The sequence below is a fragment of the Lepidochelys kempii genome, chromosome 1, assembly GCF_965140265.1.
Source record: "Lepidochelys kempii isolate rLepKem1 chromosome 1, rLepKem1.hap2, whole genome shotgun sequence".
Lineage (NCBI taxonomy): Eukaryota > Metazoa > Chordata > Testudines > Cheloniidae > Lepidochelys > Lepidochelys kempii.
In genome coordinates, this window is record NC_133256.1 from 335,340,433 (window position 1) to 335,357,592 (window position 17,160).

A 17,160-nucleotide genomic window follows, 5' to 3' on the forward strand; every position below is an offset into this window, starting at 1 on the left:
TGATATGGCTGTGAAAAAAGCTAATGCAGTCTTGCGATGCATCAGGAGAGGTATTTCCAGTAGGGATAAGGAGGTTTTAGTACCGTTATACAAGGCACTGGTGAGACCTCACCTGGAATACTGTGTGCAGTTCTGGTCTCCCATGTTTAAGAAGGATGAATTCAAACTGGAACAGGTACAGAGAAGGGCTACTAGGATGATCCGAGGAATGGAAAACTTGTCTTATGAAAGGAGACTTAAGGAGCTTGGCTTGTTTAGCCTAACTAAAAGAAGGTTGAGGGGAGATATGATTGCTCTCTATAAATATATCAGAGGGATAAATACCGGAGAGGGAGAGAAATTATTTAAGCTCAGTACCAATGTGGACACAAGAACAAATGGATATAAACTGGCCATCAGGAAATTTAGACTAGAAATTAGACAAAGGTTTCTAACCATCAGAGGAGTGAAGTTTTGGAATAGCCTTCCAAGGGAAGCAGTGGGGGCAAAAGATCTATCTGGCTTTAAGATTAAACTCAATAAGTTTATGGAGGAGATAGTCTGATGGGATAACATGGTTTTGGTAATTAAATATTCATGGTAAATAGACCCAATAGCCTGTGATGGGATATTAGATGGGGTGGGATCCGAGTTACGCAGGAAAGAATTTTCTGTAGTATCTGGCTGATGAATCTTGCCCATAGGCTCAGGGTTTAGCTGATTGCCATATTTGGGGTCGGGAGGGAATTTTCCTCCAGGGCAGATTGGAAGAGGCCCTGGAGGTTTTTCGCCTTCCTCTGTAGCATGGGGCACTTGCTGGAGCATTCTCTGCTCCTTGAAGTCTTTAAACTACTATTTGAGGACTTCAATAGCACAGATATAGGTGTGAGGTTTTTTGCAGGAGTGGTGGGTGAAATTCTGTGGCCTGCATTGTGCAGGAGGTCAGACTAGATGATCATAATGGTCCCTTCTGACCTAAATATCTATGAATATTGGTTTTAGACTTTCACATAGAGAAGTTTTGGCCTTTTTTTTTTTTTTTAAATGTGTGTTAGCTGAAGCAAAGTTGTTCTGAAAGGGACAGGAGTCATTCAGGCTTTGGAATCTATGAGGTGTTCATGTTTTGAGTGAGGAGAGAAATGGAATCCATGAGACTGTGTGCCACAGGCCTTGGCCATAGCCTAGAGGGGAGCAACAGACAACTTTGAATATGAAGTAGGACTGACTAATCCACAGATGGGGAAACAGATAAAAACCATGTTCTTGTGCCTAAGAAATAACTTACAACTCACTGAAAAAAAATTTAAAATTTCAGAAAAGTTGACTAAGCCTAATTTAGGAGCACCTGCAAACTTATCTATTCTAGGGTGCCATGTCCCTTCTGCTGTACACAATAAGCTGTTGGAAAGGCTCAGGGCAGGCAAATGTTTGAAAGCCTTGCTAAAATTCTAGTTCCCTACTCGGTGCTGCTCTCAGATAAACCAAATAGCACTGAGCTTCAGGGAAGGTAGGCTTGTAAACAAGGTTTCACTATAAGAGTTCAATCAGAGGTAGTCCCTCTTAAATCTTATACCTGTTGGCTGTGAGGGACTCACTCTGTGTGTGTGGGGTGTCATTCTAAAGCTGTTGCAAAATGCTGTATTTTCAAATGCCTCAGTGGACACGTGTTAGGAAAGCAGTTTGAGCAAGTGAGGGACAGCTGGAGAGTAAAAAGCACTCTTGGGATATGAAGTTGTGGACAGGAGAAGATAAGCATAATTTTTAGGGGGGCCCTGGTTTAGCTATGGGATCAATTGAGCTCAAAGTATGCAGCCCTGGAGAAAGAGACTGACCCATCTTGCTGTAGAAGAATTCTGGTTACCTTATGAGCCCCAAAGAATGTTACAGGGGTAAGGAAGGGAAATAAACCCTTTATTTTTCTGACCTGTTTCTCATGCTTTTAAGTAAAGAGCAAGGGTGTTTTAGAATCCTGTGCACATTTCTGTGCTGTTACACCTGTTGTGTCCCTGAAGAGGTAAATTGTAAACTCAGAGTCTTCACCCAGCTGGGTTGTTCTGGGACGGGGGGTCTCATCTCTTCTGGGTGGTGCTAGACTGATGATTATGTATGTTCTCAGCATGCCAGAGACCTCAATCCAGGTACAGGGCCTGGACTCCATTCAGACTCTGGAGACTTAACGCACCTTATGGATTCAGCATTTAGATCCTCTCATACCAGTCTGGTGTCCCTTTCAAGAGAGGGAGCTCAAATAAATCTGTAACTAGCAAACACCCCCCACCAGAGCTGGACTTTGATGCTGTACACTAGTAACCCACAACTTCAGACAAAGTAGTTAGGCTATTATAGATGATCAGCTCCCTAAGACTACTACATTCTCTAAACTTACAGAAGGGTTATTACTTATTTAATTAGAGGCAACTGACAAGGGGCTGGAGAGGGAAGAGAGTGAATTTACTATTCTATCACACTATAGGGCTATGAATACATTCACAGAAATGCTGGTAAAATGAGGTCACTCAGACATGCAAAAGTAATTCATCAGGACTTTTTCTGAGCTGCTAGCTAATGCTGTATGAGAGTACATGAACAAAATTTAAGACCTACAGAAGGGATGGTAGTTATTATACACTGCCAACAAAAGAAAAAACTAAATTTAATTTATTTTACCAAAAGAACTATAGGAAACTAACTGCTATTACAAAGAAAGATGTCACATTTTATGCAAAAGTAATGTTCCTGAGGTTATAAACAAATACACAGCCCCAACCCATAATGGAAATAACCAAACAGAGCTGGTATAACTGAGAACTTAAATACACAGTAGCTTTTGCTTGGTGAGGATGCTGCAGCATTTTTAGTTTTGCTACCTCAAAACCAGCCAGAAGCCAGTTAATAGGTTACCAGTACCCAAGTGCTATTCACACAGCTGCAGTGGTAACCATGGTAATGCCCACAAAAAAGCAAAGGCCAAAGCAAGGTTGGTCTGGGCTTGCTAAGAAACTGAAAACAGCTTTTTCAATGTCACTTTAAAAAAAACAACTTAATGTCCAATTAACAGAAGGCAAATTGAAATGCACTGTAAATTGGTAAACACAAAACAAGCTTTGAGGTCCTAAATAAGTAACAGGATACAGCGGTAGACTTTATATCTAATAATTTCCTGTTACTTCCCAAGATTTGAATTCAGGAGAGGTAACACACAGCCCCTAGAGAAGAGCACCTGGTGCTATACACACTGACTTGTAAAAAAACAGGACCTAAATTCAGATTTTGACAGCTGTAAGACCTTTATCTACTTAAAATGTAGATATCTGTAATTGCCTATCCCTGTAGTTTGGTTAAGGATACCCATGAGCAGGGCCAAAGAGGAAGGAGCGGAGCAGCCAACCAAGGTGTCTGAGGCCTTTCATGTGTCTTGTAGCGTGGACAGGGGTAAGGAAATGAAATGAAGGATTACATGGGTACACACAACCCCATTTATTGGGGCAGTATGTAAATGGAAAAGGAATGAAGTTGGCTCAAACTTTTTTTTTTTTTAAAAAAAGGGCATTTAAGATTCCCTTAAGATTTATAAAATACTTATGGGGGAGACACATGACTAATTCTATCTACTAACAATAATACCTTTAAAAATAACTAGATGCAGCAGTTTCATTCAAGTATGGACTCCAGGTAGCATAGCAATGTTAGATGTGTTTAAACCTAAGCAATTAGTATGCCATTCATTGAACAATATAAATCATCTACTTCAAAATTATAAACTTCAGTTTACAAGCAGATACATAGCTTTGTACATTGCTAATAGTCCCAAATGTGTATGCCCAATCACAAATTGGATAAGCCTTGGTGTACAAAATTTCACTATCCTACAGAGAGCCAGTTCTGCAGTTCAAGTACATTTGTGCTTTTAAAATTAACAAATGCTCATATTGTCCTTCAAAGACTCTTGGTGCAGTGCTAATAACAAACATGAAATTTAAGGCATATTTTTAACAAACCAACTAGATAATCATAGGCTGAACACTTGACCTCAACCACCTGAGCCAACAGCACTGTACCTTATAACAGTAAGTAGCTGTCTTCATGATATACATCAAATGTCTATTTGATGAGAAACAGTTATGCCTGATTCCTTAAAGGTTCTGTACATCGCTTCCAAGAAATATGCAATGTTTACAATCAATCAATGAGAAAAATAAGACTTGAACTTTTGTCCCTGGAGTACAATTACTTTGTGGTTCCACCCATGGTCTACAACTAACTTAATTGCTGTTGGGTGCTTCTCTGAAGTCAAGAACAATTTAGCATTCATCATCACATTTTCAATAAACATCTGATATTTTTGAAGATTAAACAGAAAAAACAAATATTCAATAAGCTGAATAACTAAGTTTTTCAGCCTTTTACATTCAAGATTCAAAGAATGTCCTACTACTGTCTACAGTAAATGGGCAAATTCACCCTTTCTGTAACTTCACTGAAGTTATGTTATTACAACAGGAAAAAAACCAGGCATAATGTGTTTAAAGTCTACCACGAGGTAGAAAAAATTCGTAATATGTAAAAGTTTGTAACATAATATAAGACAGCTGTTGATACAATTACATTGCTGGGATACTTTTATGTCTATGCCATATAACTGGATATCAATGCACTAGGTTCATGAAAGAAATATTGGCTAATTTTATTTACTCAATTCCTGTCTATCGCTTTCCAAACTTTCACCAATAATTTCACCAATGATGACTACCTAATCTTGTGTCCAGCATCTGCTAACATTGATCAGTGTGCTTGTGTGAAATTCCATGGACACTTCAAAAAAACAAAAGCCAAACAAACTATTTCTTAAGTGTACTCTATGAACTTTCATACCTATGCAGAATTTAATGGTAGTAGATCCCAATGGAGGATCAGGGCCCCAAATCTTACTGCTACTTCTTGAAACCTTTTAAGAAAAATGATAAGTCAACTATGATTTCTAGTACATCAATGGTATTAGATTTCCATTTCATAAAGCACAAGATGTGGAACAACCTCATATTGAAATCAGCTCTTCACAGGATTGGAGTCATACACACACTTGAATATTCAACTTTGACTTCACATTAACATGCACCTCCATCAGCTCTTAAACCACAGTGTGCAAATAATTCCAAGGAGATCTAGTTTTTAATCCACATAGCCAGTTTTCATACTTAAGAGCAGTTGTAATATCTCTTTCTTTGGCTAATGACATTTTCAAATACAAATTTAATGCTTTGTTTTCATTATATTGATTCACTCATATGTAAAAATACTCCAATTTGTAAGTATAAGTGAACTAGAACAGCAGTCTTCTTAAAATACATTTAAAAAAAAAAGACACAAAATGAAATAATTTATTTGCAACTTTGGCTATTGAGAATTCAGTTGAGATACCCTCTGCAACACACAGCTCCACACTTGCACACAGTTCTGATCCTCTTTCTCGTTGGGCTGACAGCATCAGAGTCTGAAGTCACATCGAGAGAACCTAAACACATAAGAATATACAGAAACAGAATTGATGGTGGTTGGAAAAGGATATTATTTATTAGGCATTGCTATTGTGCAAGAAAAAAAGGTAGTCTCTGCCCCAAAAAGCTTACAATTTAAGACCCCAATTCAAAAGACCTGTGCATGTATCTAGCTTCACACATGTGAGTAAGTTCCACTAAATTATATGGGACTACTTGTGTGCGCGCAAAGTTAAGCATTAGTATAAATCTTTGAAGAATTGTTACCTAAAATTATTATTTACTAGTAGCTGAAAGCTCATGCTGTTGCATGGGTGAAATTCATGAAGTCTAAATGGCTGAGAATTTAAAGGTTGAACAGTAACAGACCATGAATCCTACTGATGATTGAACCTGGTGACGTTCTAAATAAAGAGTTCTCAATCATGCTTGTATATGTTTTCACTGCTTCACACTGACTCCACAGACACTTTAGGCTTCAAAGTAACAATCCTGGAATCTTATTGTACAGATTATTGTGGATTGGCTCCGAGCTCATCATGGATGATGCTGTATATGCTAGATGCTGTATAAACACAGACTAAGGTGGTGGTCCCTGCTCAAAGAGCTTGAAATCTGAAGTACAAAAAGACAACAAGTGGATCTAGACAGACAGATAAGGAAGCAAAAGGAAGTAATGAGAGAATATTGGTCAGGGCAATAGGCAATGGTCTCAGCATACCAAATGCATAACTAGGGCCCTACCAAATTCATGGCCGTGAAAAACACATCACGGACTGTGAAACCTGGTCTCCCCCTGTGAAATCTGTATAGTACAGGGTAAAAGTACACAAAAGACCAGATTTCACGGGGAAGACCAGCGTTTTTCAAACTGGTTGTCCTGACCAGAAGAAGGTAGTGGGGGAGGAGGAGTTGCAAATTTACTGTAGGAGAGGGGTCGCAGTATTGCTATTCTTCTGTGCTGCCTTCAGAGCTGGGTGGCCAGAGAGCAGCAGCTGCTGGCCAGGTGCCCAGTTCTGAGGCAGCGTCCCACCAGCAGCAGCATAGAAGTAAGAGTGGAAATACCATACCCTGCAACCCTTACTTCTGCGCTGCTGCCTTCAGAGCTGGGTGGTAGGAGAGTGGTGGCCGCTGGCCGAGGGCCCAGCTCTGAAGGCAGCAGCACAGAAGTAAGGGTGGCAATATCACACTATGCCATCCTTACTTCTGCGCTGCTGCTGGAGACAGCTCTGCCTTCGGACCTGGGCTCCCAGCCAGCACTCTCCAGCCACCCAGCTCTCAATACGTAAACCAATCTTTTTTTGTTTGGATTAAAAATAGTCCCATGCAGGGCTCTAATTTTCATTTAATATACTTTCATGTGCATAGGGGTGCCGTGCATCATTCTTTAAACCTGCCCTGCACAGATTATTGACTGGATTAAGTAGGAGCTGGAAGGAGGTGTTGGCAGAACAAAGTGGGTAAAAACAGAGAAGAGAGTGGTGTGTCCAAAAAGAGGAAGTTAAACACTTTGATTTCAGCAAACCCATGCAGAAAATTGATCAGGCTGCAACAAAACCAGCTAGTACCATCTATCCTGCACACAGAGATTTACACTGTACATACCTTTCATCTGATAATCAAAGGTGAGCTCTTCTCCAGCCTTGATGGTTCTCGTAGAAAACAGCGCTATCCGAGGAAGACGTAGATCAAGGTTATCAATGAAAACATTGAAGACCTGAAGATTTGGATCACACTGCAAAGCAAAGTTATAGTTTTGTAATTCAGGTGTACATTTGCTAACAAAATAGAACTGGTAGACACAGTGTAGGGAATGGCAATTAAAACATATTGTACGCTACTAGCGAGAAGAAAGTGACACTATAACAATTCAGGGGCTGAGTCTCCTCTCAGGTTCAGTGGAGTTACTTGTGATTTTTGCCATTGTAAGTCAACAGAATTACATCTGTTGAAACATCACTATTAAATGAAAGCAGGACCCTGTTAAGCAACAGTATTGACACCATGGCTGTGCGGGTATAGTACACAGAGAAGGTGAGTGAGATAATATCTTTTATTGAACCAACTTCTGTTTGTGAAGAGACAAGCTTTTGAGCTACACAGAGCTCTTCTTCAGGTATAGCACACTAAAACTATAACAACCTAGTAAAAAAAAGTTAAAGCTTGAAAGTGATTGCAACTGAGTAGAGTGGAGTGGGTGAATCAAAACAATTTCATAAAAGGCAATCTAAAGTAAGTTCAGACTTAAACAAGAATTACTAAAGGATGAAAAGGTGGGATTTCAATTTCCCCAGCAAGTTTACAAATGGTGCTGAGGAAAGGAGGAAAACTGCAGGGGAGAGATATGCTAAGGAAAAGGCAGGAAAATTCCTTCTCTCCATTACTTACAACAAAAATACATTCAAACACTCTCTTCCTCTTCCGGCATTTCAGACGTTAATAGTTCATATAATTTTAATCAACAGCCAGGGGCTAAATTATGCAGTTATTTCCTATACTGTTGGTATTCAATTATCTGAAGAGAAAAATTTGTTTTGGGTGTCTGGAAACAGGTACTGAATATGCTGGAAATACAGATTATGATCCCAACTCTGCTATCTGATCTACTTAGGCAAACCCTTATCCCTAGGCTGAGCTCCAATGAGGTCAGTGGGTCCCTGCTTGAGTTCAGAGATCCATCCACATAGATCATATTTCAGGATCAGGACCACTGATCATGTTATTTTACATTTTAATGAAAATCCCTAATTCAGAAACTGCTGATACCTTCCTCTTAGGTAATTCTGAGCCTGAAAGAATAAGGAACAGTGAAAACTCTCTTTTTAGTTTTACTTCAACAGGTAAAATAAAATTGCTATTTAACGTGCTGTCTTGTGGAGTGATCCTGTTAATAAAAACCAACCTTGCACTCCCAATGTTTGTGAAAACTAAAGAATAATTGTTGTTTCAAACATTGTCTTAAATCTAAGCTACTTTATATTCTTTCATATTTAATTTTGCTCCAAATAAGATATGTATCAGTATTTCTTCCATCCTATTTAACTGATCATTCGGTTATGTTGTATGTCTAGAAAGATGCCTTTCTTGCAGCATCCAAGAAAAAAGCATTAATAAAAGTTAGGATTGTGGGGTTAGTGGGAATATTTGAGGCCCCTTTCATTTTCATGCACTCTGTCCGTTTTGACAGGTTTCGGAGTAGCAGTCGTGTTAGTCTGTATCCACAAAAAGAAAAGGAGTACTTGTGGCACTTTAGACACTAACCAATTTATTTGAGCATAAGCTTTCGTGAGCTACAGCTCACTTCATCGGATGGTACTTCTGTCCATTTTAGGATCCCTCACATTCATTGTTTCATAAAAATTTTAATTTAGACTTTTAAAAACATGAGACAAAGTGACTTCAATTTTTCCTCAAAGATTTCAAGTTCACATGACTGTGCTGCTGTAACAGCATTAATCCACTCTCAAGTCATTTTCTTTGGAAGGGGAAAAAGAGGTTGGTATGAAAAAAGTCATTCCATGAAAGTTGTGTGTTTGATATCAAGATATTTACAAAAGGAGAAGGCATTCTTGGTGCAACCCGGACAGTTCTCGAATACAAAAAAAGCCCTTACACTGTGATTCACAAAATGGGACACATTTCCATATTGAGCTGCATCCACCGTATATTCATCCGAGTCATAGTCCAGGTCAAACAAGTATGTATTTCCTTGGTTGTCATACAGTTGACCTCGTCTCTCTGCTTCTTCACTTGTGATCACCTAAAAAAAGAAACCTGCATCATATTATTAACTGTTACTGTACTGAAACAAAACCCCAAAAGTTAGAAAAAACTTTTACATTTTCTTGAACAGAAGTAGGGAGACTTGTCTTTAAAAGGAAGTAAGAAGGTTGCTGTGTATCTGTAAGGAATAAGGAACACTTGAACATAGCTATTTAAATTGACTAATTACTGATTGTTTCTACAGAAGAAAACCGAGGAGTACTTGTGGCACTTTAAAGACTAACGAATTTATTTGGGCATAAGCTTTCGTGAGCTAAAACTTGCTTCATCGGATGCATGCAGTGGAAAATACAGTAGGAAGATATACATAGATATATACACACACAGAACATGAAAAATGGGTGTTGCCATACAACTGTAAGGAGACCAATTAATTAAGGTGGGCTATTATCAGCAGGAGAAAAAAAAAACCTTTTGTAGTGATAATCAGGATGGCCCATTTCAAATAGTTAAGAAGAAGGTGTAGTAACTGTGGGGGAAAAAAATTAGTAGCATTTATAGATAGTGATGGTATTTTCTCTTCAGGCAATATAATATTGGACAGTTTCCCTGGATATGTATTTACAGATAAGTGATGTTCCCATTGCTTTCTATACAATGTAGAATAAAAACTTGAATATAAAAAGACCTGCTATAAAATAATTTATCTTTGCCCCCAAACTTTTCTGAACTCCTCTATAAGTAATCTTTATAACTACATTTTAGAGAACTTTAAATCACTGACTCCCTAAAGGAGGATGTGGTCATTAGATAATTACAATCTACCCTATCCACAGGGCCTTGTCATTTCTCCTAAAGAGTTTATATTTACTACTTAAACCTCCATATTACTTTTCCACCTGTACAAAATATTTCACTTCAAGCAGAACCACAAAAAGGTTCAGGGAAGGTGGAACCAGTCATGTTCCCCCCAGTTCCCTCAGTGTATGAGAGAATCAATATATCAGGTTATACTTGTAACTTTAGCTACTCTCAAAACTTCTCCCCACTCCCTGCTGAGTTACTACGTATGGTACTAATTCTGTAATATAATTTACCTATGCAGACCCTAATGCCCAGATAAAGTACCACAGATTTCAATGTGACTTTTTTGCAAATGGATCGCTTTACAGTACTGGGCTTATAGCTATATCTACACTACAGACTTTTGCCAGCACAATTATGTTGGTCAAAGGTGTGAAGAGTTGTGATCCCTGACTGACAGCGGTGCTGGCAGAAGCCCCTAGTGTAGACACAATTATACAAGCAAAACTGCACATCTACTGGTATAGCTTATCATTAGTCAGAGATGGCCAGCACACATTAGCAGAATGGAGATATGCAGAAGCTGTCTGAAAGAGGGCTCCTGCTTCAGGCTGCAGACTATGCAATTTTATCCCCAGTCTTCTACTTTAAATATATACTTTACTTTTGTTATTACCAGAAAAAGATTTTGTTGTGCTAACTCTACCAGCAAAGAAAAACAGTGAACATTTTAACAATCCCTTGAAGATTTGGGTGCTTACCGCTCAGTTATACCTTCTGAGTAACAAAGTATAATCACATACAGCTGCGCGCGGGGGGGGGGGGGGGGGGGGGGGGGGGGAGGCAGCCGCAAGGGAAGGACAAACAAACAACTAATTACCACCTTCACTTGAAGTCCTGCCTCTCTCTCTTCCCCCACCCTCCAAAAAAAGTATCCTTATAACATCACACAGGATTAATTCTATTTTGAGAAACTGATCTCCTGTACATTCTAAGTGAGTTTTTAGGAAGGACCTGAATGTGAATTGGATAGCTTGGGGAGGGTAAGCATAGAAGTAGCACACAGAAGAAAGAAAGAAATAGCTGTGCAAGGGGACAAATACAATACTGATGCTGGCATCAGTGGTGTATCACAGATTGTTGGGGAGAGATGTAAGCAGAAACTGGATCATATAGAGCCCTGAAAGGAAGGACAAGTTTAACCTGATACTTCACTGGTTCATGGTCGCACTGTGTGACTCAAGGGCCATGTCTAGACTAGGAAAATTCACTATTTTAAGACATGTTATCTAACACATTTTAACTAACTATTTTAAACAGGACTTTGCACCTAATGTAGACAGGGCAAGTCATTTTAACAACGTGTTAACTGGTATTGACCAATACATTTTAAAGCACAACCTATTTTCCAAGTTTACACATGGTGAAATACAAGGGCTGACGTGATCAGCATGACAAGTGATAAAAATAATTTTTGCAGTAATTTGGCCTGGGATGAGATCAGTACTAAGAGAACGCCATAGTAGTCAAGATGAGAAGATGATCAGGATACTGACAAGGAATTTGATTGACAAGAGGTAAAGAAGGGTCTGGTTTAAAAAGAAAAAAAAATTGTGAAAGAAGAGACAAGACTTGGTTCTAAAAGTTAAGATATAACAAATCAATGCCAAGGATCTTTTTTGCACTTCAGCCCCTTTGCATTGCTTTGGTGCAGAAAACACCCTGGGTCATACAATATAAAGGTAATTTGACTTTCAAATTAGAGGTCTTCAATGTACTTCATTAACAGCAAAGGCATATTTATCTGTTTTGTAACAGAATCCAAAAGTGTTGAAAAAGGAAAGAATATTTTTTAAAAGTGTTAGGAGAACACAAATCTTTTATTATATACTTATAAAATTTATCTCTGAGATAAATACATACCTCTCCAACATACTCCATCACAAATCTCTTTGTTTTAATTTTCTGGAGGGTTTTTACTCCCCAGCCACGTCCATTGTTAGTTCTGAAGATGCAAAGAGAATACGGTGTGCCTTTCTGTACTATCCTGTTAGGGCATTCAGGACCACATCTACAATATGAGTTGCATTCATAGATAGGCAAGCCTGGTTGGATTTTTAACTGCTTTTGTTTATTGTAAGCCAAGAAAAATCCAGCCTCTTCTGGACAACACTTCTCAGCAGGGCAATCAGAGCATTCACAGCCGGTTGTGATTCCATTCATTACATTTATTCCTGGAGCAGGTTTATATTCATTAATGTAGTAAAAGTCTAAAGGAGGGCCCTCAAGATCCACAGTGTTTTCTACAAGAATCATTCCTTTATGGTTCTTTTTCCGGTTGAGTTCTTCCTTCCATCTCTGTAGAGCTATTCTTTGTTTAGCCTTCTTTACTATGTACTGTGCTACTACAGGGTTCAAAGCTTTCATATGGTTTTTCAATATTACCGCTTTGCCTCGCTTTAGCCGAGATAAATATTCATTCTTGTCGCTATGGAAGTACTGAAGGAGCAATGGGCATTTAAGATTTTTCAAAGCTACCCAGGTATTTGAGGATTCTGGCCATCCTTTCCATTTCACAAGGAAGTACTCTGTGCCCTTGAAATAGAGAAATAGATACAGATTTAGCCATAGCATTTCCAACAGTTAATCAAAAATATCTTGAAAATAAAGTGCGGTTGTTCAATGATACAACTGCTTTGGTATCACATCCATAGTAAATAAAATTAAACAGAGGAGTGATTATCATTAAGGAGGTGGCAAAAATGCATAAACTGAGGAGCAGTCAAACTAACATCCGTAACACCCTCCTTATGATTGAGGCATAACACCACATAGTTAAATTCACAGCCATCTGGTCCTAACAGTAGAGGATCAAGCATTTCAAATGCAAGGTAACTGGGTATGTACTTTGTGCACCACTTGTAAGGACATGGATAACCATACAGCTGGATAGAATAACCCAAAACAATAAAATTATACCAGCATGGGTTAGTTTGTTAGCACAGCCACAGTTAAGGTCATATATACTAACTTTTATAAGGAAAGAGAATAAAGTAACACCCTACACAGAACAAAAAAAAAAAAAATCTAAACTTACCAAAAAACCTCTAACAGTACTATTTGTAATAGTTACACAAGCCATCCTAGAGGAATAATACAGTAAAAACAATTCTTAATACTATATTTACGAATAAGAAGAAGAAGATGTATTGTAAAATGTAATTATTTCAAAGGGAGGTTTGTTTTCAAAGGGAATAGAGCAATAAGGCCAAATCCTTAAACCAGACACACACTGGTAGGTTTCTGCACACACATGGTGCCTAACTGGGATCTGGCAATGGACCCAGTTGTAGCATGTGGCCTTAACTGTTCAAGGAACAGACTGCAGTACTAACAAGGGAGAAGAGAAGCATAATAATACATACTGTGCTGTTGTCTAAGCACAGTAAGATTTGCTTTAGCACTGATATACAAGGTCAGACATTTTGTGCTCTGTTATTAACATTTCCATTATTTCAGCAGAACCTTCCTTCCTTACAGAATCAGAGCTAAAGAACACTTTATGTAGGCTTCAACATTCTGAAATATTTTGTTCAATGTCAACAGCAGCATAACAAGAGCCCTCAGCTAGCCTCACACTTTAAACCTTAAGGAAAACTACTGCCTCTCACTTTCAAACTGAAATATTGATCAAATTGTTCTGTAAGACTAGACATTTATCTTACCTCTTCTACCTTGTAGTCACATAAATATTCCACCTCATAACTCTTTAGATTCCTGTTGGTGATTCCAAGGGATTTACATGTGAGATTTTCCTTCCTACATAATTCCTGGATGGTCTCAAGTGAAGCTAGACAAGGCACATACCAAGCTACAATAAGAAAATAGGATTCTTTACTAATTTAAATGTCTCAGCTTAGTTGAAAAAAATTAAGCACTTGATTTTTAGTTTGCTCCCGAGCCCCCAGATTGTAATTTGTAAGAATTATCCACAATATATTTGTAGAACTACAAATGTAGCACGCAGGCAGACAGAACCAATGCTACTCCAGTTAAGTATAAAGTAAGCCTGTAATAGTTCTCTGCCTGAACCTCAGCTCTGCATATGATTCATAGATATTTAGGTCAGAAGGGACCATTATGATCCTCTAGTCTGACCTCCTGCACAACATAGGCCAGAGAATTTCACCCACCACTCCATACTATGTGTATTCATGCAATGATTAAAAAAAAAAAAAACAAACTATCTAGGACAGTGCTTCTCAAGCTATCTGATGTGGGGGACCGGCAATTTTTCCCCCAATGTGTGCGCAGACCAGCAGCCAATGGCTTGCGGACCGGCGCCGGTCTGCGGACCACCACTTTGAGTAGCACTGACCTAGGACATACTAATTCTTCATAGGAAAAGATTCTCAGTATAGTTACCAGTTTTGAAACAAAACAGAAATAAATAATTACCCTGACCTGAAGGTACTCATGCTTTTGACTGCAGTTATGTAGAAGCCCTTCACTTTTTTTTTTTTACAAGACCGCGAAGTATCTGCAGTTAGCCAAGTGGAATCAACACTCTTGTACTTGCTATGCAACCATGGTGATTGGGATGAGACAGAGGCAAATCCCTCTTCCAGAAAGATCTCCGATTTCTTGTCAATTGGGCCAAATTTAGGAGGGTTACAATTTACAATGTAACTATTGTAAAGTTGTAAGGGTGCCGACTATGGAACAATAAATTGCAACAGTTCAGAACTCTGTTCAGAGGGATAGTCCAAAGTTTATAGCAAGTCACAAGTCTGGAGCCCAAAGCAACAGTTTCCCCCCGTGTTTTAGTAAGAGTCAGGGTGTATTTGACAACAGCTGAATTCCTTCCTCTGCGTGAGCAGGGGATTGTTCACTTGTGTCACAACCAGGACTGCAATTAGCACATAGCCACTGGAAAGGAGAGGAGAGGAGCGGGAGAGACACTGGAGGTTACCCAGGCTGGGGGAGGCCTTGGCTATTTCTAACTTCATGCAGCAACCTCTCCCGCCAAAAGCCTCCCGCAGGCATGGAACAGTGATGCCACCCCCTGCTTCCCCTAGCAGCGGACAGTGCCCCTCTCTCCCCCAGGCCCCACACTCTGTCCTCCCGCCCCTCCCCCCGTCAAGGTACACCGACGCCCCCCGGGCACCCTACACTATCCCCACACCCCTCCCCCAGGCACCCCACACTGTCCCCCGCCCCTCCCCCAGGCACTGCATGCCGCTGCCGCCCCCTCGGACGCCCCACACTGTACCCTCACCCAGGCACCCCTCACTGTCCCCCCGGCACTGCTGCCCCCCCGGGCACCCCACATTGTACCCCCGCCCCTTCCCCGAAACTGCACACCGCCGCCCCCCCCCCGGGCACCCTACACTGTACCCCCGTCCCTCCCCCGACACTGCACGTCACCGCCCCCCCCGACACCTCACACTGCACCCCCGCCCCCCCGGGCACCCCACACTGTACCTCCGCCCCTCCCCCGATACTGCACCCCCACCCCGCCCCGGGCACCGCACACTGTACCCCCGCCCCTCCCCCAGGCACTGCACGCCGCCGCCCCCCCGACACCTCACACTGCACCCCCGCCCCCCGGGCACCCCACACTGCACCCCCGCCCCTCCCCCGATACTGCACCCCCACCCCGCCCCGGGCACCGCACACTGTACCCCCGCCCCTCCCCCGACACTGCACCCCCACCCCCCCGGGCACCCCACACTGTACCGCCGCCCCTCCCCCGACACTGCACCCCCACCCCCCCGGGCACCCCACACTGCACCCCCGCCCCTCCCCCAGGCACTGCACGCCGCTGCCGCCCCCCCGGGCACCCCACACTGTACCCCCGCCCCTCCCCCAGGCACTGCACGCCGCTGCCGCCCCCCGGGCACCCCACACTGTCCCCCCGCAGGTTCCGCGGCCACCGGGGCCCTGCCGTAGGTCTCGGGGTGTGCGGGGGTGGAGGCCGCACAGACCCTGAGGTGCGCTGTGGGGGGCAGCTCCTCACCCCCATCCCCGCTGACCCAGGAAGCGAGCACCCCTGGCCGGCCCCTCACCTCCTCGCCTGCCCGCCATCTTGCAGGGGCCTGCATTCAAACCCTGCGGAACTTGGGCCGCCGGGGAGGGCGCCAGCTGCAGGCTCCGCCCACGCCCGATGGCCCCGCCCCTCCGCGGGGCCCCAATGCTGCACCGGCGGCGCGGCCCCGCCCCGCGCGCGTGGGCAGAGAACCCCCAGGGCGCGAGGCGCCTCGCGACCGCCCCCCAGGCCACCCGGCGCGGCGGGAGACCCCCTCACCCTCCGCGCGCGCTCCCGAGCGGCTGGCGTCGCTCCCACGCGCAGCCCCCCCCCTCCAGCGGTGAGCACCCCGCTCCGGGGAGGGGCTCTCTAAGGTGAGGGGGGGAGGGGAACCCGCCAAACGCTGACTAGAGTCTCGCCCCTCCCCCCTCCCGCCCGAGCTAAGCCGGACTAGCGCTGAAACGTGCTCTGGGGGAGTAGGATCATTTGCCTCCCGTGGGGGCCCTTCGGTCTCGAGTCCAGCCCCGCTTCACCAACGAGCGCCCCTCCCCCACCCAGTGTCTCTGGGACTGCCCGCGGGCAGGCCGTGGCCCTGGGCGGGGCTGAGCAGCTTTGGCGGGAACGGAGGGTGCTCGGCCCCCGCCCCGCCCCGCTTGACCGCATGGAAACAACGCTGCCGCCCAGCCCAGCCGCTCCTCCTCCTCCGCAGCCGCCGCCGCCGCGCCGGCCTGTAAACCGGCCTGTGCACGGACGAGCAGCGGCCTGCTGCGGCCCCAGTCCGTCGCCAGTCAGAGCCGGCCCGCTGCCTTTCCTCCAGCGGCCCTGGCGGACCGCCTCGCCCCTGGAAACGCTTTGCGGGGCCGCGGGTTGTGTCCGTGCTGCAGACCCGCTCTCCCGAGGCTTGGGGAGAAGGGGGCTTCTCTTCTGGATTGGCCCGCCTGAGCCCCGACACCTCCCTCCCCCGGGAGCAGGTTGGGGCTGGTGCGGCTCTGAGCAGGGGGTTGGACTAGATGGCCTCCTGAGGTCCCTTCCAACCCTGATAGTCTGTGACTCCCCGATTCACTGATCTAGTGCGGGGTGGCCAACCTCTGGCTCCCGAGCCACCTGCGGCTCTTCAGAAGTTAATATGCG

The 17,160-nt window shown here is 43.2% G+C and overlaps 1 protein-coding gene across 5 annotated transcripts; it reads right to left on the bottom strand.

The window, feature by feature from the left end:
* Positions 1-2,615: 2,615 nt before the first annotated feature.
* Positions 2,616-16,186, bottom strand: SUV39H2 (SUV39H2 histone lysine methyltransferase). Of its 5 annotated transcripts, XM_073328693.1 has the most exons (7): positions 16,070-16,186; positions 14,460-14,716; positions 13,727-13,778; positions 11,925-12,596; positions 9,088-9,234; positions 7,080-7,209; positions 2,616-5,491 (listed from the first exon to the last, which is right to left on the bottom strand). In XM_073328693.1, the coding sequence occupies exons 1-7, from the start codon at positions 16,103-16,105 to the stop codon at positions 5,385-5,387; spliced, it is 1,401 nt and encodes a 466-aa protein (XP_073184794.1). In that variant the 5' UTR covers positions 16,106-16,186; the 3' UTR covers positions 2,616-5,384. The 5 variants fall into 5 exon arrangements, with proteins under 5 accessions (XP_073184794.1, XP_073184798.1, XP_073184796.1 ...); XM_073328697.1 differs by lacking the exon at positions 14,460-14,716 and having other exon boundaries at positions 13,727-13,872; positions 16,021-16,185; XM_073328695.1 differs by lacking the exon at positions 14,460-14,716 and having other exon boundaries at positions 13,727-13,851; positions 16,070-16,165.
* Positions 16,187-17,160: the final 974 nt, after the last annotated feature.